This window comes from Telopea speciosissima, chromosome 8, assembly GCF_018873765.1.
Source record: "Telopea speciosissima isolate NSW1024214 ecotype Mountain lineage chromosome 8, Tspe_v1, whole genome shotgun sequence".
Taxonomy (NCBI): Eukaryota; Viridiplantae; Streptophyta; class Magnoliopsida; order Proteales; family Proteaceae; genus Telopea; species Telopea speciosissima.
Genome location: NC_057923.1, coordinates 3,327,332 through 3,352,746, shown reverse-complemented (window position 1 = coordinate 3,352,746; position 25,415 = coordinate 3,327,332). Strand labels below are relative to the sequence as shown.

The 25,415-nt window shown below is 39.7% G+C and overlaps 2 protein-coding genes across 2 annotated transcripts; one reads left to right on the top strand and one right to left on the bottom strand.

Moving 5' to 3' along the window:
• Window positions 1–8,576: 8,576 nt before the first annotated feature.
• Window positions 8,577–24,437, top strand: LOC122638324 (omega-hydroxypalmitate O-feruloyl transferase-like). The gene is made up of 4 exons (XM_043831231.1): window positions 8,577–8,585; window positions 8,915–9,396; window positions 9,969–10,841; window positions 24,420–24,437. Exons 2-3 carry the CDS (start codon window positions 8,956–8,958, stop codon window positions 10,824–10,826), a joined length of 1,299 nt encoding a protein of 432 aa, XP_043687166.1. The 5' UTR covers window positions 8,577–8,585; window positions 8,915–8,955; the 3' UTR covers window positions 10,827–10,841; window positions 24,420–24,437.
• On the bottom strand, window positions 14,164–14,729 carry LOC122638326 (auxin-responsive protein SAUR71-like). Its single transcript, XM_043831232.1, has one exon. The coding sequence runs from the start codon at window positions 14,700–14,702 to the stop codon at window positions 14,205–14,207; it is 498 nt and encodes a 165-aa protein (XP_043687167.1). The 5' UTR covers window positions 14,703–14,729; the 3' UTR covers window positions 14,164–14,204.
• Window positions 24,438–25,415: the final 978 nt, after the last annotated feature.

The following is a 25,415-nucleotide window of genomic DNA, read 5'->3' as shown; positions in this document are numbered from 1 at the left end:
AATCCGGTGCAATAATACGATACGATAATAATATGGTACGTGTTTAATATGGTTGCTCTGTAAAAATCTGGGAGCAAAAATATGGACATATATTCATTATGCAACATATATGTACACCTAATAAACATAATAATAGCATTTACTGGTGTAACTAAATATATAGTTTGATTGGTAACTGAAGGGCCAGGGATTAGTTAGGTTGGGTTGGTTCATTTTGGAAAATGTCCAGCTTGAATACAGTTGGAGTTGCAATTACACCAATAGGTGGGATCAAAACTTCCAACCCACGTTCAATAAGAAAGATATCCGTCAAGGTGACATGGAAACAGTGTTTTAAAACCCAAAAACACTCCTCAACTTGAAACTCAGTTGTTTTTGGATCTTATAATTTCTCTGTTTCCATCTCTTTTTCTCTGTTGCTGTTTCCGTGAGTCTTCTGCATCGAGTTATTGTTTGTTTGTTACTGTTTTGAAATAAACAATAGAGGAACAAGAAGGACAGGACGATTAAACTCCTGGTCGAGACTTTAGAAGATCAATTAAAGCTGGGAAGAAGAGAAATTGATTAATCAGTTGGGTTATCACGTGTGATCTTTAAGTAGAATAATAAATCAAACCCCTAGCTTTGATCTTTCTTCTTCTCCATTATTATTACCTTTTTAAAAGGAAAATTTTCTTCTTCTTTGACTGATGACCGAGGTAGTGCGATGGAGATTGGTGGGTTGAGGACTTGAGGGTCTATTGTCTGACGTCAGTCGACTTTTGAAGATTTCTTGTGGACTCAACTGAAGAAGAGGCGAGGAGTGGATCCACATCCTCTACTTCCATAACTTGTACTTCCATCCTACTTCCACGGCTTCTTAACGTGCCACCTGTCTTTATGAGAATCCAACGGCCTACATTCAATTAATTCAATTTTTTTTGAAAATCTGATGAGACCCTCTTTGAACCGATTTAAACCCCCAAAACCAAACCCACTTCTAATCGAACCACTTTCACTCAATCTAAACTCATCTCCATTTCATTTGAACGAAAAGCCCTAAAAGTCTCTGCAACTCATCGCTCCATGAAAGCAACTCTGCAACTCATCGCAGCACATCCGGGAGAATCTCTCGATCGCTCGACACCGTCTCACTATTAAAATCGCAAGAGATGATGATTCAAGCTCTGTAGAGCCTCTTCATCTGCAACTCATCGCTCCATGAAACCGTCTCAGTTTTAATGGGTAGAGGCAGCAAAGTATCTTCATCCCTTTGAATTTTGCAGAGAGGGTTACAATATTATAACTGATAGAGTTCATATGTGGTTGAGCTTCTGCACAGGACTAATTTCTTCCCCTTTCTTTTCCTTTAAAAATATGACTTATTAACACAATTTTACACAGATCTCTTTGGTTCAGGGAAGTGAGGAAAGGGTATTAAATCTCAGAGAGACTTAACTGGTATTCTATTTTTGGATCAAATATTGAATGATGATGTAAAAATTGCATATGGACTTAACCGGTGTTCTGTTTTTGGATCAAACTAAACCATCTCAGTATTTTGGATCAAATCTCAGAGAGACTTAAATGATGTTCTGTTTTTGGAAACCAAGGTAGAACAAGGAAAGCGATGAGATTAAAACATAATCCAAGTCCACACTTAAACCAAAACCGCAATGCAGAGTTCTTTTGGAATTTGATTCACTAGGAAGAGAGAGAGCGAGAGAGAGAGAAAAGAAACCAATTATTATAGATTCGAGTGAAAGAAAGAAAGGGGTTAAAAAAGGAAAAAGAAAATGAAGCGAGGAAGAGGGGAGATGGTCTTCTCCAATGCGAAAGCCAAATTCGTAGAGCTTGGATGCAATAAAAAGGACTACAGAGTAGCAAGCAGAGCTCACTGAGTGGGTAAAGTGTGAGGGAAAAAAGATTCTCTATGAAAGGAATAAAGGAATTACAGAGAGAAAACTAGGTAGTAAACTAATCAAAGAGAGAAAGAAATGCAGTTTTGAGGGCAAAGACAAAGTTGGAAGACACAAAACAAACAAAGGAGAACCAATTACCAAAATTGTCTTAAACCTAAGTTTAAAGCTACGAAAACCGCTCAAAGTTGTAAAAAATACCAATAAAAAATGAGAATGTTTAGAAAGGGAAAAGAAATAATTTGAGAGGAGCAGAAACTAGAAAGAATTTGTCTCATGTTCTGGATTTATGTTTTGACAGAGGGAGACGAAGAGGGAGATTTGTGTTCTTTGTATTGGATTTTCTTTTCCATTTTTTTCATTGATTTTAGAGTAGTTGAATATCTCTCCTTTATACTTCTATACATAGTTTGAAGGCCGGAGTTGCTCTGAGTTTTGGGAAGAAGAGAAGAAGGGAGTGGAACCCCTACCGGATTTCGTTAGATCGCCACGGCTATGAACAATGAATCAGATTCTCTGAGTTTTTCGTATGAAGAGGAGACTTTCAGTTCGATGTTCTTTGGTCTGAGTTTTTCGGAAGAAGAAGAGGAAGTAGAAGGGTTTTCAAACGTCGGCCGAACTCTGCGAACTCACCTTCTTCCCAGATCGAGTAGCTTGGTTCATGGAAGAGGCTCTACAGAGCTTGAAGAGGAGAAGAATGGCTTTGAAAAGTCTGAGACGGTGCCATAGAAGAGGAGAAGAGGGGCTTTGAAACGTCAGCCGAACTCTGCAATCTCACCGGAATTGTTTTGAACAGCAACGGCAGTTTGATGTTCAAGGGAGAAGAAAGCAGCAATGGCGGTTTGATGTTCGTTTGAGAAGAAGGGTTTGAACAAAACGATGTAGAGGATATTAAGTTAGGGTTGTGGGCTGGGTTTGGTTTGATCTATAAGAACCGGTTGGGTTGGTTTGAGTGGGGTTTATGGTGGTTCAGACAGGGTTCAGGTGAAATTCAAAAAAATTTGAATTCATTCATTCCCAGCCATTGGATGCTCATAAAGACAGGTGGCACGCTGACAAGCCGTGGAAGTAGGATGGAAGTACAAGTAATCGAAGTAGAGGATGTGGATCCGACGAGGAGTTGGGCTACTGAGGTTCTCTTTTTTTTTTTCTTTTTTTTTCTGAAGAAGAGGCGAGGAGTAGAATAATAATTTTTTTTTTTTGAGTTGGCCACTGCAATCGCCGGCCTGAAGAACACAAGAAGAGGAAGAAGAGACAGAGAGGAATCGAGATTGAGAACTGAGAAGCAGCCGCTGGACGGCTGGAGTTTCTTTGATTTTCCGCTGGAAAAGACGAGGGTTGGGTTTGGTTTTGGTAAGTGGTAGATTTTAATTTTTTGTTTTATCTAACGGTTAGATCGAATTTAGTTTTTTTTTTTTTTTTTTTTTTTTTTTTAATATTTAAGTAAACGTATTACAACCTTATAATACGAGTATCATTTATGTATAATATGTTAGGTCTTTAAATCCGTGTATTTATTTGACTTTGAAATATTATATGTAATACGGTGCATTTTTCATTAAAATGTTTAGATATATGTATAATATATGTATAATACACGTATTTATTAACTATGCTCTCAACCATGGGGGGAATTATTATGTGGTTCCAAGTATAATGAAATTGAGGGGAAGCAAAACTCTCACAAGAAAATGGAAGCTTTTGCAATTAAACTTTTCTAGTAGTTATACAATCAATGTTAATATTGATTACTTTGTTGGGACTGTGGTTGGAGGATTAGAAGAAGAAGAAGAAGAAGTGAAGAGAAGCTTCATATTTTTGTTTTCATTTTACTATTGTTTTAATTTCATGTTTTTATCTTCACTTTATTTGCAACCACATGAAGCCTCTATGACCACTGGGGGTAGGGGCGGTAGGGTGCACTGGGTTTCATGGTGCTGTCATCGACAAACCAACATGATGTGCTGTTATTGAGTAGCCAACATGATCGTTTTGCCTTTGGGGCAGAATTTTGGGTTGACCTCTATACAATGCAGAGGTGGGTATCTTGAGTAATTGAGATGCCAGGCATACATCAGCCTTATATTAATGTCATAATAATTTTGTCATTTTATGATAATATATATATATATATATATATATATATATATATATATATATATATATATATATATTTGTTTGGGAGAAGTGTTTTCTGTGTGTGTGGGTGGCGTGGGGAAGGGAGCGTAGGGGTCACACATACAGTGGCATCTCGGGGGTGGGATTTTTGCCTTTCATTGTGGGTGGAATGGTCATTTTGTCCCCATTATGTCTGGGTATGGCCTGCACCCCAAAGAGAACATTTTTCTATATTTTTTTTTATGCCACCGGTGGAAAATGTTCTATGTAATCAGCACGGTGACGTGGAGATTTAACCCTTGAAGAAATTGATTTTTGGTATGGTATCAATTCCCAAGCTCGCCCGATTATGGTGGTTTTGACCTGATCAGCTTTTCATGTGGCTTAAATGATGGATAACGGAGGCCTAGTAAGTAAAATTCTACCTCATGATCATAACCAAGTTACATAGACAAGATAACAGGGTTTGTTCAACGAATTTAGACCCAATAAACTAATAAGTTTCAGGGTCTTTGGGTGGCTATGCTATATAATATGCTCCTATCCTGTGCATATGCAGCGTCAGACTCAAGGTGGCGTACTTTGATCGCCTTACCCTTGCCTAAGCGACTTGCCTGAGCAGGGGTAAGACAGTCAAAACGTGTTGCCTTGAGCCTGACGCTGCACATGCAGCCCGATTGCCCGAATACACATGATCTTTTTCGCCTTATGTAGGGCTTAGTCATTTAATAATAAAATTAAGGGAAGGGGTTTGCTAGTAGGTTGCGTGGCTCCTGACTAGTGTAGAGATCGATAGACCTAGGAACATGTGCATAGGCATCCAAGGGGAGGAGAGAAATGGGGTGGTGATATTATTGCCCCATGTGAGAGGGTTTACTTTTATCATTTCCCAAGGTTCTAATATAAGTCCTCTTTTAGACTCCAATAATGACCTTTTTTGGCAGGTTGGTACCTCCACTATATAGAGAAAAATTATAGGCCCCCTCTTTCATGATAGCCACATCCAATAGGCACAAGTCCAACCAACAAATTTGCCATTGTAAAGAGAAAAAACAGTCCACATGTAAAGTTGGGAGTAAATTCCGCATTTGACATGTTCCCAATTAAAGGAGCGAGTTTATCTCGAAGCCGCAATAAAGAAAATCTTTAACATTGGATGAGTGTCATGGAACAGTAGAAAATGTTTCGAACATCCAATAAATTGTAAGAGTACTAATGACATAGATGGGTGGGTGTTTCCTTCGTCGTTGATGAAGGAAAACTTCTCCATTCAAGATACCCCTCATTTCTTTCATTTTTGGTGATCCTTCATCTATTGGATCGCTTTGCCCTCATCAACCCTCCAAGTCCAAGTGCTTTCATGAAAGAAAAAAATTAGAAAAGAAGAATCCCTCCTACAAGTGTGGCTGAGATGGAGCGTATTGAAGCTGGCAATCTGGATTCTGGATCGATCCAGTTTCTCAGTTGACATACCACATGCATGGCCAAATCAATACAGTAAAACTGCAGTCCATATGTACAGCCAGACTTGTATCCTTTCTTGCTATAAATCCCATTTATTCTGCCTTGGGAACTTGCGTGGCCTACTTTTCCTTGCTTTTTGAAGTTCTGAAGGTGGCACAATCAGGCAATGAGAACACCGATTTTCTTCTTCTTTTTCTTTGAGTTCTTTCTTATCTTGTTTTTGTTTGTTGGGGTTTTGGGAAATGTGAAGACCCCAAAAAAAGGAAGTGAAAATAAAGACACCCATACCTAGAGCAAGTGACGAAGTGATCCAATTCCGGTTTTTATTTTTTCTTGTACAATTGAAGGCACTTCATTGCTCCAATTTATCGAACCATTGACCATCACCCACTGTAGGCAATGCCAGCTGCCTGCCTAATGGATTAATGGTGGAGAGGACTGACGACTGAGGGCATATCTACCCAGTGACCACATCTGCCGCCCTCCCACCCACCCACCCACCCACCCACATGTTCATCGGTGTGAGGACTAATTATCAACCGATGCAGGGATTAAAATCCTCTACAGTTTGGGTCTGAGAACTCGACATGTGGTGCCGAGTTCAAGAAAAACCAAAAAAAAATTGGGTCAATCGAGCTTGGCACTGTTGGATGAAGCATCTTTCATATGTTGAGTTCTCAGACCCGAACTGCAACGCACCGTAAGATGCCCGGACTTCAGAGGATTTTTTTGAAGTTAGCTTTAGTGTTTAAAAAATTAGAAAGTTATTAGTCGAATTGGGCGATCCAGATCAGAAATGGCCGTGACTCATTCGATCTTCTGAATATTTTGGAGCAATCGAATCTAGGATTTTTCGGACATGATTGTTGAATTTTCATAATCTGGGGGGCCAATTCTACTAGTGTTTGAGATCGATTCTGATCTGATTCATATCAAAATCAGCAAGTAGGGATTCGTTCGCCACTCGATTCCGAGCTTTAATAGAATTGGTCGAGTAGAATCGATTGGAATCAATTAGATTCTACCTTATACTAGAAATGCAATACGAATTGAACCCTTTGGATGGATCAGAATTGGGACTAGTCTTGGGATTGGGATCCTCTGTTGCTGCTTGCTCATGCGGTTGATGACCTCACACAAGCAGGACGTGGGTAGGGCGGTCATTTCACCCATGCCTGTGTGAGATTGCGGGCAGATGGTAGCAGAGGATCTAAATCCTCAGCGTTGGCCCATTTTGATTCAAATCGGCTGATCCTCTCCCGATTTTTGAACCCTGCCCTCTTGACCTCCAAATACATCAAATATGCTTGCCTGACCCCACCGGCTCATTTTTGGATCCGAATCTGATCTTGAATTTTAAACCCTCGCCCAAGAAATCCCAACATATATCAAGTGCATGTCTGTCAGAATTTCTGACTCAGAACTCTGACCCCAGCAGCTAGGGATGTTCAACTTCCATACCCACACTCGTTTAATCACACAAACAAATCACACGCAACAACATTAGTAACAGCAATTTAACCAAATTAATTAATAATTTCTTTTAAAAAGGAAAAAGGGAGAATGTAGGGAGAATGTTCTCCCTGCCACAGCGCAGCCTGCATCCATCCATGTACATGGGCAGCTTGTGCAGGGGAGTAGGGTGGTCATTGTGCCCACCCCCATGTGCCTGGGTGCAGGCTGTGCTGCGGCACAGAGAACAACATCCAAAATAAAAAATTAGAGAAATTAGAAGGATTAGTTCCTGTGTCACAAAGAATGATAATATTGATTTACATAAGACAAAAGATTATTATGATACTCATATGATTGTAAGCTACAAAGACAATGAGGTCTATCTACCCTCATGGTTACACAAGGCATGACTCTTTAAAGAAATAATCCACTCCATGAAAAGGTTGGATACACTGTCAGTGTACCATAAACTAGTGCCCACCGGCAGACGGCAGTAGCGTGTCTAGCTATCTCTCTCTTTCCTCTTTTGAAATGACCGTTTTGCCTCTCTTGTATGACACTCCTTCCTGCAGCTACTCACTAGTTCCTATCCCTTCTTTGTTTATTTAAAAAAAAAAAGAAAATACCAAATACACGAAACTCCCACCACTACGAAGCCTGGGGAATGTCATTATGTACACAGCCTTACCTGCTTTGATAGATAGACTATTTTTAAACTCAAATCCACGATCACTTGTCACAATGGAACAGGCTTAGTGTTGCACCAAGCCCTGACATCTTCAGATGAGAGAGGAATCTAAATCTTTAACCCTCCCACCGGGATCAGTCATCACATACAGTGGCTGATTAGTAACCCGGCCAATTGTTTGTTACCTCTGGTTCTACTGCTACCAGTCCACCACGGGGCGTTACATACATGGATTTATGTATCGGTATCCTATCGGTCATTTTTTTTTTATTTTTTTTGGGTAGAAATCCTATCGGTCATATCGATGGTGATCAATACCAATACGCCATCGATATATATATATCAGCTGATACAGTCAAAAATGGTGTTTTTAATTAAAATGACTTTTGTACCGGAATCCGCTCAATGTAGACCACTATGAACCGATCTGTATCGGTACTGTGAACTAAAAACTTGGTTCCATCTGTTCTTTTCATCATTACTGACTGTTTTTCTTCCATTACTCAGTAATACAACAGGACAGACGTGAGAAGAGCAACTTCAGCAAATTTGGGATGCCAACCACACCAACCATCAAACTCTCTCTCTCCAGTCTCCACCCCAGAATCAGATACTGCTTACGGGTGATGTTTTGGAACAGTCAACCATGGCAAGTAGCCAACTCCCACCAATAGGAGATTTGAAAAAAGCAAAATCTGCAAACAAAAAATTATGTTCAAAGCCATACCCAAACGGAGAGCTTGTATCATTTCTCTCTCCCTTCTCTTCCTTCAATTTCTTCCCCCAATAATTTTCTGTCGTTTTCATATTCTTAAACAAGAAGATTAACAATTTAGACCCAACTTAGCCATCCTTTGCTCTCTGTATATATAACTCCCTGAACCCCTTTCACGATAACAGCTACTGCAGGTTTCAGTTTCACACATGCATTTTTAAGAGACCATTTTTTTTCTTTCTGTCAGGTATCTTTCCTCTTGGGTTCTTTAGATTTCTCTTCTGCATTTCATCCTCATCTTCTCCCACAGCTTTTAAATTGCAATAAAACATTAACAACTCTGTGCTCTGTTTATGCTTGGGGTTCAGCATATTTACACATGGTTTGTCTTCTCAATCACATGTCTATCACATTTAAGTGCATTGAATAGAAGCTATTTTTTTCTTTCTCCTCTTGGGAAGAAATGAAAACGATCCACTTTTCTTTCTACCACTCCATAGTTGACAAATTCTTCCATCTGGTTAGCTAACTTTTCCAATATATTATTGCTTCTCTTCTTCTACATTACAGTCCCAGGTTCAGGTGATCAGGTCTCAGAGCTTGAAGAGAGTGTTTCAATGGAGATATCCAATGGGCATGTGATTGAACTTAGTGTCGAGCAAGGAGAGCCAATATTGGTTCCTCCAGCAGAGGAGACACAGAAGGGTTTGTACTTCTTGTCAAACCTTGACCAGAATATTGCAGTGATTGTTCGAACTATTTACTGCTTCAAGTCTGATGAGAAGGGGAATGAGCAAGCAGGTCAAGTCATCAAGGATGCCTTGGCAAAAGTTCTTGTTCACTACTACCCACTTGCAGGGAGGCTCACAATCAGTTCAGAGGGGAAGCTTATTGTGGATTGTACAGGGGAAGGTGCTGTTTTTGTTGATGCAAAGGCAAACTGTACTATGGATGAGATAGGGAACATCACAAAACCTGACCCAGTAACCCTAAGTAAGCTGGTTTATGACATTCCTGGTGCAAAGAACATACTTGAGATTCCTCCTTTAGTGGCTCAGGTTTGTAAATCCATCTTAAGTATTATTTTGCAGAAACAGATCTCCCATGGAAGATTTTTACTATAATATAGTGCATAACATGTTCAAGAGATGCATGTATTTAACAAAGTTGTGCATACAGGTGGGCTCTCCTATATGTACAACTTAATTCATATATTCATATGCTTGCTCAAAATATGTTAAAATCTCTTGATGGAAAACAACCAGATTTTGTTTTTGTATTGAATTTGAAATAAGAGTACCCTTCAAGCTTATGATGAAGCTAGACTTGGAAGAACTGTACTGATTATAGTTACTCTTTAGAAGGAGTTTCTTCCGAAATTTGACTCATGACAGAAGCAGAGGTATTTTGGTTTATTGAAGCATCAAGATTGTCCAGTCACTCATCTTTTGCACTCTTTAGTTTCTATGTAAGATATAAATTTTTTCATTCAAAATTTTCAAAAATATGGGAAATGAGATTTCATTCAGTACTCTTCCACCCCCCCCACTTTTTTTTTTTTTTTGTGGTTGTTTTTAAGCCCCTTGCTTGATTGCAGTGGGATCTTATAGATAACATCTTTATCTTCCAGGTGACTAAGTTCAAGTGTGGAGGATTTGTTCTTGGCCTATGTCTGAACCACTGTATGTTTGATGGGATTGGGGCTATGGAGTTTGTGAATTCATGGGGTGAAACTGCCAGAGGTTTGCAGCTAAGTGTTCCACCTTACCTTAACAGAAGCATCCTAAAAGCCCGGGACCTACCAAAGATAGAGTTTGCTCACCATGAATTTGCAGAAATAGAAGATATATCAAACACTGCCAACCTTTACCAGGAAGAAATGCTCTATAAGTCCTTCTCTTTTGACTCTGATAAACTTGAACAACTGAAGATGAATGTCATGAAAGAAGGAATTCTGGAGAAGTGCACTACTTTTGAAGCTCTCTCTGCATTTGTATGGAGAGCACGTAGCCAAGCACTAAAATTGAAGCCTGAACAACAGACAAAGCTTCTTTTTGCTGTGGATGGAAGGTCTAGATTTGATCCACCATTACCAAAGGGGTACTTTGGGAATGGAATTGTGTTAACAAATTCTCTATGCTGTGCAGGTGAGCTACTGGATAACCAACTATCATATACGGTTGGGTTAGTTCAGAAAGCAGTGCAGATGGTGAGTGATGGGTATATGAGATCAGCCATTGATTATTTTGAAATAACAAGAACTAGGCCTTCTTTGGCAGCTACCCTTTTGATAACTACCTGGTCTAGGCTCTCTTTCCACATCACAGATTTTGGATGGGGAGAACCTCTTCTATCAGGGCCTGTTGCACTGCCTGAGAAGGAAGTGATCTTGTTCCTATCTCATGGAAAAGAGAGGAAAGGCATAAATGTTCTACTTGGGTTGCCTGCCTCTGCTATGAAGATCTTCCAAGAAATTATGCAAATTTGATAAAAGATAACATTTGTCCTAGATTGTGTGTTTCTGGCCGAATAAATAACATTCCTGCGGCCACTTCTTGCACAGGTTCTGTTCAAAGAGGAGGAAGACACTCTACAGTAGTAATATGTATGGTTAAAACAAGAAGCAGATGTGTTTGTGGAAGTTTTAAGTTTCTTATGTGTTTCCTGTTTTCCCTAACAATGTGAAATTTCATTGTTGGGAGCTTTAAGTTGAACATCTGCAGGTTTATATAATAGTTCTGTATAAGATTAGTTTCATTGCCATATTTCAACTGTTTCAGTAAACTTGTAGTGTGTGTTCAGTTCAATAATTTATGGGGAGATCCATTTACATATTATATTTTGTTTTACTGTTATCACCCAAATTCTATTTGAGTTCAAAATCATGGTTGAAAGGGAAAACTAACCAAACCAAGTTTGATTTGGAAGAAATCAATGTATTACAATTGCAAGCTTATTTGTTTGCAAACTCTCATTGTTCGAACTCAAATCACATTCATTCTCCCTGTAGTGGTATTCATATAAGGGAAAAAGAACGCTAACCAGTCGTGTGGTTCCTGCACCTAGATACAGGACCGGACAAAATTACCACTCAGCCCCCAGTAAATAAAATATCCTATTCAGTCAAATGCTCCTGCATGCCTTCTTATTGGCTCCAGCACTAATGCAGGCACTACATCGCTATACAGCACAGTGATCTTGCCCTTCATATAAATTCTGCAATGGGCTTTAAAGCCCAGATTGTCTAAGCTCGGATGGGCTGGCTTCGGCTTTGGTTCAGATACATTGGGATTATATTTATTTATTTATTTTTTAACCCGAATATTACCTGGGATCCGGGGCAGCCCCCAAGATTTTATTAAACTGAACCAAAATTAATGATGACTACAATGGGGATTCTCGCCTAACCCCAAACCCAATCGAGGACAAAAAAAAAACCAGGATAAACAAAGCACTCGATCACTCAAAGAAAGAGCTCCCTCCCAAACCCAAACAAACACAGTTACATTCTTAACACTGGAAGACCACTAGCATCCTCATTAGAAATCCGCCGGAGATCCTGAGGTAAACTAGATTCTCCATGAAACAAAGAATCAGATGCTGACTCACAAGCCAGATTTGCTAGGTAATCCACTGTTCTATTGCCTTCACGGTATGTGAAAGAGATCATTGGTCTAAGAAAGTCAATCAGCTCCAACACTTCTTGAAACCAGCCCTATTAAAACGGGTTTATTTATGAAGCTTTACGCATTTGCCAATGCTTCTACACGTGAATTTGAATTTTTTTTGGGGGTGTTAATTGGACCTGGTTCGTGATGCCCACTCGGGGTTGCCTCCCCCTACCCACGAGAAGGAGAGAGAGAGAGCGACTCTCCCTCCCCTCTTTCCCACTCTAATTATGACTTCGCAAGGGTGGAGGCTTTGGATGTGGTTATATAAACCCTCTTAAAACCCTAAGGCCACATACAACAAAAGTTTGATTCTCTCCTGTCACTCTTGCTCTCCAAGTCTTTGTGTATTTTTGTGGGATTCCATCTTTTTCCAAGGATTTGTTGTGTGAAGTTCTCTGTGGAGAAGCCTTGTGAAGATTGTTCGTGGCAGTGGTGTTAGTAATCAAAACTTGGTTCTTGATCTCTTCCGCTGCCTTCCCATATCCGTTCAGGTAAAGATTCGAACTGTATCCATGGGATTATTAATTTGTTTACTTGGGGAATAGGTAAATCCAAGGAAAGTTGACCTCTTGACCTCTAATTGGTGGGGGGTGTTGGTCCTTACCACTGAGCCCCTCCTTGGGATTTTATTAGGCAATAAGAGGCAATTTAGACGGTGTAGATGCGAAGTGTACTCCTGATCATAGCACATTTTTTACCATATGACATGCAAATTAAGCAAATTTGAATTGTTGAATCTTGACAAGGCATCATGTACTCCTATGGATTTTAATCCTCTCCAATTCCTTAAAGTGTGCAGTGCGGCAGTGCTAGGAGGAGATGTCGACACCTTGCTGCTCGGACATCCAATGGTCCGAACTCATTGATATCCATCGTTGGATATCCGAGCTGCCAGGTGTCAACATCTCCACTTAGCACTACTACACTGCACACTTTTGAATTGGAGTGGATTATTTTCCGTACTTCTATACCCACTTTAGAGCTTAGTATAATTGTATGACCTATCTTGTATTGCATATTTTATGCTGTATTTTCAAACGTACAACGGTGCCTATCGTTTTCTTTAATTGGACTCAAACTTAATACATAAGTAAGAGGTGGGACTTACTGGTCACCAATTTTCAGACCCCACTTTTGACTCACCAGTACTAGACAAATTATGTCATTGGTACTTCATTAGGATGCAACTAGTTGGAGTTTGGATCACCTACATGTATGTGTATACTTCACGTATGGTTAGGTGACGTAGATTTTCTTTTTGAATAGGAAGACCAATCGTATCTTTCCTCTTACTGCTTTTTTTTTAATTTTTCTTGCTTGTTTTGGTAAGATATGATTAGTAATACCTAATTGGTAGATAATTAATATCATTAAAATGGAAAAACGGTTTTTGCGTGGCCCAAATGTTAATGTTTATCCTGCACTAGATAGAGAGGACATGGTCAATTTGACATGGTCAATTTAGTGTTATTTCAAATTTTGCCACCCATTGCCGTGGGTAGGTTCATGAATGTCTACTAGTAGTCATTACCATGCACTCTTCCAACTCCTGAAATTTTCAAACTCTATATTTGATTTGGTTTCAGGTTGGAGTTTTATCGAACGGTAATAAAACGAAATCAAACTAGCCGACCTAATACACCAGCCGAAATAAAAATTGAACCGATAAATAGCCGAGATCAGGCTAATGGTAACTTGGTAAGAAATAAAAAATAAATACAAAAAAAAGATATTCTCATCAATTTTCTTATGTATACACGTAAATTCGAAACCAAATTAGACAGAATCCGATAACAAATCCAATAAAAAATCGGATCAAAACCAAAAACAACCGAAATGATTTTTGATTTTGAATTGGACCAACACCGAATCAAACCGGTTCAGCCTGACCGAAACGACTACTTGACAGTTGACACAGACAGTCTTTATCCTTCCAAAGCATCATAATATGATCATAGCATGATTGATAGAGAATTGGAGATATGGTTCTTATACACACAGAGACATAACACAACACACACATAGGTTGATTACACTGTTGCACAAGTTTCCCACCAGACATGAATGATCGAAGAAAGTACACATATGCAGCCATATAGTAGGGCTTTGAAATCTGAAATAGTAACTAGGGCAAATCAAGAGTGAATGCCAACATTGGCTCTCTCTCTCTATCTCTTGATCTCAACACAAATCAATTATGTAGAATTCAGAAACATTTCATGGCTAACATCCGAGATGGACCGAGAAGGTGATAAGAAGCATACCCCTTGGCAACACTGCAACCTTACGGGCCTTCTCTCAGTCATTTCAGAAAACACTTTATAGAAGAGATCGACATCACAAGGAAGTGAAAGAGGGCCTTGGCTGCTGTAACCGTACTCGAGTTCTGCCTCTTCCAGAAGCATCTTGAAGAGCGGATGGTTGATATACTCTGTTTTGATCACGAAACGCTGTCTCTGCGGCCCAACATAGACCGTGAAGCATCCTTCTGGTGCAACTTGGCGTCTCTTGCTGCTGCGTTTGCTGCTATTGCTCTCGTCTGGGGAGTTGGCACTGCGTGGCCATGATCTACTCTTCGATATGGGCGTAGGTGACAATCTATTTCTATTGCCACGATTACCCATTGATCTGCATCGTTCCCATGTCTTGCAGATCAGACCTTTCCTCCCTCTGTTCTTCTCTGCTACTTCCATCTCTTTGATGAGACCACGAGTACTCAACAAGGTCGATGGATTTGAAAATATATGAACAAAGAGATCCAATTGACGACTGGAACTTCTTCAATTGGTGGGTATTAAAGATGAATAGAGAATAGAACTTCTAACCTCTGTCGTAGACCAAATGGAACATATTTTTGATCCTTGGTCTCATCGTGTTACTCATTTCTCTCCTGAAAACTTTGAATCAGAGCCTTGATTGTCGTTTCCAATAAGAGAAGCCAATCAGTAGTATAAGGGTAAGGAGAGATTTTTTTTCAAAAGATGTCTCAGACCCCATTGGGGAAACAGAAGAATATCACAATCCTGATGAAGAAGCTAAAACCACGAGAGGGAAAATATAAAGGGGGCACTAGCAGAAGAGAACCTCACGAGTTAAGCCCTCAAAGTCTGATCAATTGCGTCTTTAGCTGGGCAATATCTTCATAGACGAAGCCACAGTTATAAATCCATAGCTCACCTATTATGGTTGTCAGCCATCACGAACAAGTCGAGCTTATTTATCAATGAAGAAAAAAACAGAAAAGCCAAATTTTCTTACAATTATTCTCTATTTGTAAAATCCTTTCTCTCCTCGACATGAAGAGGCTAATTTCTGAGAATTCAACACCTGACGAAATGAACAATTATTCTTTATTTCCAGTTGTTGGATGGGACCCGAGAAGGTAGGGATCCAGATAGTCTGCGCTGCCCGGTCTGAGCGGCGCACAAATAGGGTGCAGCGCAATTACCGCCTTACCCCCGCTCAGGCAAGGTGCTCGAGCAAGGGTAAGGCGGTCATTGTAGCATGTCCTGTTTGTGCGTCGCTCAGGCTACTACGAACGGCACGTCGTAGAGGATCTGAATTCAGAAGGTAGTCAATGTGCTCATCTCTCCTAAATAATTTTTGTGATGGGAGAAGATTTTCTGAGTGGCCAGGGAAAGGTAGGCTCAAGGCTTTTAGTTCACGGGATATCAATACTAGGGGTGTAAATGAATAACTGAAATCCGTTTTTGAATTCGTGTCCGTATCCATTTAATACTATCTGAATCCGTCCGAAAGCTAAACGGATGCAGATATGGATAGGCCATAGCTATCCAAAAAGCTATATTTATATGTAAATGGATAAAATATCTGATCCGTATCCGTGTCTGTATCCGTTTAGCACTATCCGAATCCGTTCGAAAATCAATCGGATGCGGATGCGGATATAGCATTATCCGAGCCAAATTCGATCCGTTTACATCCCTAACTAATACCATACTGGATTCTGGATTTAGATCCTTTGCAGACATCGTTCTACGTGCAACTCCCAAATCGCCACCTTAGCATAAATGCCCATCCAATGGTTAGACATCGAGTACATAAAAAATGTGGTTCAAATATAATAAAAAAAACTCATATAAATATCGATAAGGATGGGCCACCAGTCTGTATAAAATCCACTTTTTTTTTTTTTATTTTAAAAAAACCTACATTTTGGATTGACTGATACTTGTAGGTGCCAAATCGGTATGGGTCACCATCGATGCTAATAGGGCTGATACAATATTGATATCTAAATCTATGGATAGGGATACGGTAGTACCCTCTCTTTCTCCATTCTTCACATGAACCGCCGCATCTTATTGGTTTGTTCCTATATGCCACTTGCTTAGAAAAGATAATACAAATATAAACACTAGTCTCTATCGTGGATGTAAGCAGCCTCTTTTTCTCTTTTAACGGGTTATCGATGTCTTGAACATTCGGTTTGTTGTTTTTGATGTATTCAAAGGATCTTGATCGATTAGAGTTCATTCCAAAATCTAGCATGCATGAACGACAGCGAGTGGGAAGCATTTAATAGAAAAACTTATATACTAAGTTCTCCTTCAATGGAAGAATTTCTTTTCCACTGATGATGTGACTTTGGCTATTTTCTTTTTATGTGAAAAAATGTATTTATAAACTTGAAAAACAAATATACAAGTACTATTTAAGATGATTAGCTCAAACTCTAAAAGCCAATGAGTGAGGAAAAAAGAGTCTATGATTGAATTGAATTCCAAATTACGATATCATTATTTTATGTTGAACTAATCAATGTCTGGCATTCAATTAAGTTTTGCATTGAGTTTTCCTCCACCCAATCCTTCACCATGGCAATTGGCACCGTTAGTTTGGATCATGTAATACAGAGCAAGAGTTAATGATAACACAAGAATTCAATCACGTAGTCATATCACCATAAAGATCTAGCAATAAAACTAGTCGATGACCTTATATCCTGAAAGCTATTTGCCACATGGCAACATGATGATCAAATTCAATGGACATACCATCCACATCATTATTAGTACATTGAGAAGTTTCTTCTTTATTTTTTTGGACATGAAACTGGGAAATATATTAAGAGAAGTTTTACTACAAATTGATTTCTCCATGTGCAACATGGAAAAATGGTTATAAACTCAATCTAGGCATCTTTGATCGAAGGGGTTAAAACTTTGAAGGACAAAAGTATAGCATATAAATAAATATAATGGATCATATTGGTTTTGAACTTGACTTGTGGCTAATCCTTGGGGACAGACCATGGCTCAAGATATTAGAATCGACACCAGAATTTGTCACCGTTGATTTCAATCCGAATTGGAAAGAATCGGACTGAATCAATCACAAAATACTTAGAATCACCTAAAAATCCATTACTGATATCGATCAGAAATTACATTTCCCTTTGTTTCCTATGTTACGAGATGGAGCATGAGATTTGTGAATGTTATATAAAGCTTTTTGTTATTTTTGCCGTAATTAACAATAATTATAGCTTATGTAGGCAGATCTCAATTCTCATAGACTTGTAATCACATATCTCAAATTCTTATAATTCTTGATTACCAAATATATTTTCTTTGATAATATTTACAACTCAGCATAACCTAACTACCAACCCTTAATCGCGACAAGTTTCATGATATTTTAGAGAATTAGTATTATAGCAATATACTAAAAAATAATTAATATTAGGGAAAATTTCACGGACACACCCCTAAAAGTATCTAATATCTCAGAAACTTATCATAATTGGTCAAAATGTCACAGTCACCTCAAACGTTAAGCACAGTTGGTACCCAAAGATGAAATATCCATTTTACCCCTTAGTTATTTAAATAAAAGAACAAAACTGTCATTTCATCTTCTTCCTTAAATATCCATTTTACCCCTTAGTTATTTAAATAAAAGGACAAAACTGTCATTTCGACTTCTTCCCTCTATGGCTTCGGCTCCGGCGATGCTCCCTCCACTGCCGATGTCATCTCTGTGAAACCTTCCCAATTTTGCGCTTCTTCGTTTGACCAAAGGTCTCTGCTTTTTCTTCTTCTTCTCCTCCCTATCTCTGTCATGACGAGAAGAGTTCTCTGCATTTCTTCGATCTCTCAGATGATTTTCTCATCTAGTTTTTCTCCCAAGCACATGAGTACCAGTTAGCAAAACATGCTGTACTGGAAATGATCCATCACTCGCACGGGTTCCCCAGATTCAACATGATGTCTCAACCGTTCAGTTAATATCTCTAAGACCCATTTGCGAGCTTGAGCAAAGGATTTAACCGGAGAAGGGTGGAGGATCTCGGAGGTGAGATTCGACGGATGAGTCGCCACAGAGGGCCATCGGGGGCGGAGTTGATGTTGTGTTGGTGCTATTGATGATGCGAATGGGATCCATGGCTGGTGGGCGGTCGGCAAAAGTAGCACCGTGCTTGATGGGCAAGGGAGTGGCTCGTGATGAAGATCGATGATCGTGAGGCGATTTGGAGGGTGAAGATGGGGCCATACTTAGTGGCGGAGGTTGCTGAGGAATTGCTCAATTTGTGAGGACAATGATCCCTGAAGCCAGAGGAGACTGCCGATTAAGGCTACTTTATTAGGCCCTGGTGGAAGAGAGAGATTTGTTTGGTTGGATTTGTTGTGAAAAACTAGTTCAACTAATAGTTTGAGGGTTGCACAGAGGCAGAACGAGAGGATGAGGACGAGCCAGAACTCCATTAATGGGGATTTTGGACTTTGGAGAGTAATCACTCTCAAAATAAGTGGGCCAAGTGGCTGAACCGGTAAGGGCGAAATGGATATTGAAGGTGCGGTTGGTAGAGTAATCACCCTCTTCTAAGTTCTACCTCTCTCCTCCTCCTCCTCTTTCTGTTTCTCTCTTTCATCAAGAAAGTAGGAGATAGAGAGTGATTCCAGAAAAAGAGTCCGAGATTTAGGGCTCCAAAATCGTGGAAGAAAGAAGAATGGAGGGGGAAGAGTATGGAAAGAGAAATGTCTGCTAGCAAGCGAGCAAGTAAAAAACAGTAAACGAAGAGATGAAAAGGCGGAGGAGACTGGAGAGGGTGGTGGCGGGGTTGCAGGGGAGCAAGAGGAGGGCTGGAGGTGGTGGCGGCGGAAGAAACAGCAGGAGGAGAGGAAGAAGGGGAGAAAAAAGGAATAAAAAAAAATATTGAATAAAAACAAGGGCAAAATTGTCTTTTTAAAAAACTAACTTTTAACATCATTAATTCATCATTAAGGGTATTATAGGGATTTCACTGTGATAAGGGTAATTTCACCATTTAAAAAGAGTTAACAGATATTTAACTGTAGAGGCTAACGGAGTGGACTAAATTGAAATAAATTTATAAAAATAAGGGGTATCTGTGACATTTTGATCAAGTATGATAAGTTTCTGAGATATTGGATACTTTTAGGGGTGTCTGTGAAAATTTCCCTTAATATTAAATTGAAACTTTCCTGCCCTTTAGGCTGCCACAATGATTATCTTGTTTTAAAAATAAATATATTTTTTTTGAGGAAAAGAACGCTATTCGGTCGTACGCCTTGCGTGTATCCCACACCTAGACAAATAAATCACATTGGGTGCTAGAAAATTATCGCTTTGCCCCAATATAAAGGAGGAAATCTCAGTCGCCCAAGGCGCTTTGTGTATCTAGGTGTGGGATCCATACAAGACGTACGATCAGGTAGCATTCTACTAACCATTTCTTTTATATTGAGTAAGTTGGTTATTTATTTTATGAGAGAAAGTTCTCTGTCCGGGAGTGTGGCCTACCTCAGCATTCTCATGAGTCTATCTCTCTCCTCCCCATATGAAAGGATCACCTCTGCTCCCTTGTTTTGAGGAGGAGAGAGTTTGACACGTCACTCCCGAACAGAGAACTACTTCCCTTGTTTTATATTCTATAGTAAATGATTAAGAGCTGAGGTTTCTTAATAGTATTGTAACTTGGACTTTGGCTATTTCTCAATATTATTAGTATATATATCCGTCCATATTGCTGACTTTGCAATTTGTATCTATTTGAATTTGAAGCAGAATGGTAGGTTTCTTTGTCACTTTCTTCTTTCTCAATCGTTAATTAATTGGTGGGAAAAAGTTTTCTGTCCGGGAGTCTGGCCTACGCCAGCACTCCCATCAGTCTATCTCTCTCCTCCCCATGTGAAAAGATACCTCTATCCCCTTATTTTAAGGAGGAGAGAGATAGACACATGGGAGTGCTGGCGTAGGCCACACTCTCGTACAGAAAATTGTTTCCCTTAATTGGTTGGGGAAAAAGTTTGCTGTGCCGGCAGAGAAGGGTGCACTCTAGCACACTCTCTTTCTCTTTCTATTTCTCTCATTCTCACATGAAATGATCTTATTGCCTTTCTATATATAAATTCATTCAATCACATCTCATTAGTGTGCTTCTCTATGCCACTCGCTCATAAAACCCTTAATGACAAACCACGAATGTGGCTGGATGAGCTTTTCTTGTGATGAGTGGTGCAAAGGGTTTTTTTTATTTTTTCCATTTGTCAACTGAAGAAGCCTAGAAGTACTGTTTGATGGAACCATAATTTCAGTTCCTCTTGACTCCTCGATGTGAACAAAAAGAAACCAAAGAAATGGTGGCCCTATGGGCTTTGAAAGTTTCTGTCTCCAGGGATCTTCTAGAGATTGTATTTCAATTTTCTCTCAAAGGTTTAATAAATTTTCTCCCACTGTTGTTGATTGACATCAGACACAAAAACACGCATGCACAAACTCTTTCTACGATGGGGTTGCTTTTCTTACTTTTTAGTGAACAAAACTGTTTTTATAGGATTCATTGTTTAAATATTTGCCATTTGGCCACTCTCTCTGATGGGGTTTAAATTTTGTGAAAAAAAGAATAGATTCTAAAACTGATTTGTCAATTGATAAAATAAAGATTTAAAAATATTAAGACTACATGAGAGTGTATAATAATAGTGAATTTTTTTTTTTGGTAAAAAGTATAATAGTTAGTATTAGATGGAGTACCGTGAATGTGTATGAGCATATACATGGAGACCATATCTTCTTTATCCAAAGGTCGGAATATCCATACCATCTGTCCATATGGTATAATGAGGATATTGACCATATGTATTAACAAAGATTAGTATTGACTAAGCTCTTTTAGATTAAAAATCAACCATTAAGATTAATTTTAGTGCAAAAGATCCTAAATCTATTTTTCAGCCAAAATCACAAAAAGAAAAAACAACCTAAGGGCTGTAATGGATTGAAACTACCGAAACAAAAAAATTCACATTATTATATGCTGTGCATGCCATTGAAATTTATCATTTTCCCTTAATTATTTTAGGGGTAGCGTACTCTCTCTTGCCGGCTCAAATAACCTTTCTTCATAATAATTTTAGGGGTAAATTATAGCTAACGAATCCTATGTTTGAAAAATCCTACATTTAGAGTATCTCACGTTTTAAAAATGAACACAGTTTTTCTCCACCCATAGATGATAGTTAACCCACCATCCTAGGGTTCATAAATCACTTCTAGGGTTTTATTATGTTTCAAAATATCCTCTTGATACCCATTCCTGCCCTCTCTCGCCCCTCTCTGAATGGGATCCCATTCACCATGGGTGGAGGGAAACTCCATTCTTCACAATTATGTTTGGGGTTCTTGTATATTTTGCTTTGGCCCCCATCATTGCGTCTCCCTCCCTTGCGACCCACCCCTCCCCACCCCAACCCCCACCCCCACCCCCACCCCCACCCCCGTCCTTGACGTACTGCCCACTGCAACCCCCACCCCCTACAACTCCGCAACTTCTGCGCCACCCCTCGTCTGCAACTCTTGCATCCACCCCGTCCTCTTCCTGGCGCCCCCACCCCCTCTTCTCCCCCTTGCCTCCACCCTCCTCTTCTTCCCCTTTCTATAAAGCTCCCTTGCATATTACTGAATTCAACTCTCATCATTGACCAGTGACCAGTCTCTGATGTAGTTCAAAGGGGCCCCACATTTGAGCCTCTCCATCGGTCTTCATTTTACCATAAAAAAGCCCAACTTTCAAATCTATGGAGCAGGCCAGAAACCTTAACCTTAAACATTAACAACCTTACACTATGATGAAACCTTTGGTCTTAAATGATGAAAAATTAAATCATAAACCATCCTTAAACCTCGAGCTATGAAATCCAGACCTTAAACTTGGAATCAATTAACTTTATAGAATCTCGATCACAGATATGGAACCCTCCGTGAAGAAGCTGCCAAAGGCAAGAGGTAGGAAGAGAGATTGTTGGGGAAACAGATTCACCACGTACTTTTGAAGGGAGCGTCAAAGATAAAAGAGAGAAATTCTCGGAGATGGAGAAAGAAGAGATGTTGTATTTAAATTGTTTTAGATGTTAAAGTTTCAAAACCATTCCCCCAGTTGTTTTGGTAACGTGAGTTGAAGTGTTGAAGCATTCTTAATGCTTTATAAAAAGCTAAAAAGTAAAACAACACTTTTTTAGTCCCATATTGTTCAACTACGCGAGTGAGAATTTGGATTTGAGATGCTTTTCAGATACATGCAAGGTTCCTAATCTCGGGATAGGTAAGGATCAACACCGATCCAATATCGATTTGGATCAGTCAAAATCATCTTAGATCGGTCACAAATGATTAAAATCTACGTTTTATCGGATCGATTGTTGTCGGTCTAAAAATATTAAAAAATTAAGAGAAAAAAAAAACATTAGATTGAAAAAACAGTAATCGCTTCTCTAATCTTATTTTTTAGGTTGAGGTTATATCCTCCTCGGAAAATTATCCTCTCCAATTCCTTAAAGTGTGGCAGTACGGCAATGCTAGGTGGAGATATCGACACCTAACAGCTGCTGCATCCAATGGTCCATATCAATGAGATCGGACCGTTGGATGCGGCAGCTGCCAGGTGTCGACATCTCCACCTAGCACTGCCACACTTTAGGAATTGGAGAGGATAATAATCCATTTTCCACCTCCTCAACCTCACCCACTATCGTCATTATTTTAAAAGCTCCTGGCATTGTGGGATCGAATCAATGTTTTCAAGGAATGAAATCTTCCCAAAATAGATTCTTAGTCCAAAATGGTAAGATCCCCCCTTTTCACTCTCGGATTTGAGATTAAATCTCCAAATGACAGTGTGGAAGACTCAATCTCTAAATAACAGCGTGGAAGAGTTATTCCATCTAGATTCGTTGGGCTTACCACACTACCTAGCCCAAATGATGACATAGTTATGGTCTATTGGGCTTCCTAAGCTATCCAAGCCCATACCATACAAATCAAACCTAATACTGGAAATAACAGCCCAAATCTGTCCTACTGAGTAATTAAAGCTTCCAGCTCAAGTGGCTATCCGAAAATGCCTCATAATAGGGTGTCGACCTGTTGGTCTTGGTCAATCGGGCCTAATTGGGGAAAAGGATTCTGTCCAACCGTGGCGGGAGTTGAAGCATCGAGCCCAACTAAACGACAGCAAAAACAGGGGTGGGGTGGGGTGGTCATTTCACAGGTGGGTCCCACCTGGGCCTCACATGTGAAATGACCACCCCCTGTCTTTGGGGTGGTTTCTGAGCGCTCGACCTTCTAGCTTCCGCCACAGCTGGACAGGAGCCAGGTCCGGCCTAATTGGTCCCCATAAGAAGGCAGGGGTGTGCTGGGCGCATGTACAATAGTACTCTATAATGGGGAGTAGTTTTCTGCAGGGAGTGTGGCCTACACCAGCATTTCTATGTGTGTATCTCTCTCCTCCTCAAAACAAGGGGCAGAGGTGTCTTCATATGGGGAGCAGAGAGATAGACTCATGGGAGTGCTGGCGTAGGCCACACTCCCACTTCAGGATAGAGTTCTTTTTCCGTTCTTTTAGGACCCAATTCTTTATCGAAGGATTTGTTGGACTTATAAAAACATTCCTAAACCGAGATTATAGATATGTCTCAACTCTCAACTCTCAACTGTTGAGCAGTCCTAAATTCCTAACCTTATGACCTTTGTCTTAGTTTTCCCGCCCCCTTATGCGTGGGAGTGCCTCTCCCCCTTTCTTTTCTATTCTTTCTTTTTTTTTTTTCTCCTATTTTTACTCAATTGCTCAACTCTCCCTCTACAACCTTCTGATATTTTTTTCTCTCCTTCCTCCTTTTTTTTCACGCACAGTTTCTCCCTTACCTCTCCTTCTTATATCTCCTATTTTTTTCTCCTCTTGCATTCCCCCCCCCTCTCTCTCTAGAATGTTCTCTGTGCCACAGCACAGGCTGCGCCCAAGCCAATGGGAGCGTGTGCAGGGGGGCAGGGTGGTCATTGCCCCCCCCCTAGGGCTTTTTTAGTATAATTTAAAACACCATCTCGATACCATTCCTTATTAATCTTGTCTTAAACTTGAGGACAAGAAGTCTGAAAACTTCTTTTGTTTTTATTATTTGAGCATGTTCTTCATGAATTTTGGAAATAGTCTCAGATTTTATTGGTATAATGTTTTTTCTACCATTATGTTTCTGCAACCTTTGCAAGAACTGCTAGACAACTCTTTAGATGAGATATTTGTTTCGTTGTAATATTTCCTCCGGTCATTTGATAGAACACCTTATCTCTAATTCTTCCTTTCATGAACTAACATTTTCTATGACAAATATGCAATTGAGCTGCATATGCTAATGTAAAATATGCTAAAAGAAGGATCCATACCTTCAACCAGCAACATTCTGCTTTCATCTTTCATGTTTTTTAGCATTATTTCCATTAGCATATGTAGGTCTATGAAAATGTGTTACATAAATAGAATGAGATGGACATAGTATGTACAGGGTCGGGTTGGGTCTGGCCGGGATCAGCTTAATGCCTCAGCCCAAGCCCGGCCTCGGGCTTCAAAATCCCAGCCCAAAGCCCGCCCTAAGTGTTGAACAGTTCAGCCCAAGCCCGGTCCAGGCTCAGGGTGGCTTGAGCGGGTTAGCTTTTTGGTGCACAGATCTTTGCCATTTGACATGAGGGTGTTGAAATGACTAAAATCCCCTTATTTTATGCTGCGGCCGTTAGGCCGTACATAAAAACCCTCTAAACAAAATATAAATGATACCAAAGACAACCTCTTTTTCATGCAATGCTTCATTATTTGCCATGTGCAAGTACATTAGTGAGGACTTGACAACTATGTGAATGGTACAATCTCACTTTATAATGTGTAGTAGATCTGGCTAAAAATATGCTATTTTTATATTTGGGCGATTGTTCTTTGACGGGGAGCGCAGGCTTTGCCCAGACACATGGTGCGGTCATTTCATCTATTCAAGGGACGGAATGGTCATTTTGCCTAAAGAGAGAGAGGCATATTTAATAATCATATTTAATTTGACATAAAACAAACACTTGAATGATCCAAACACTTGAATTTG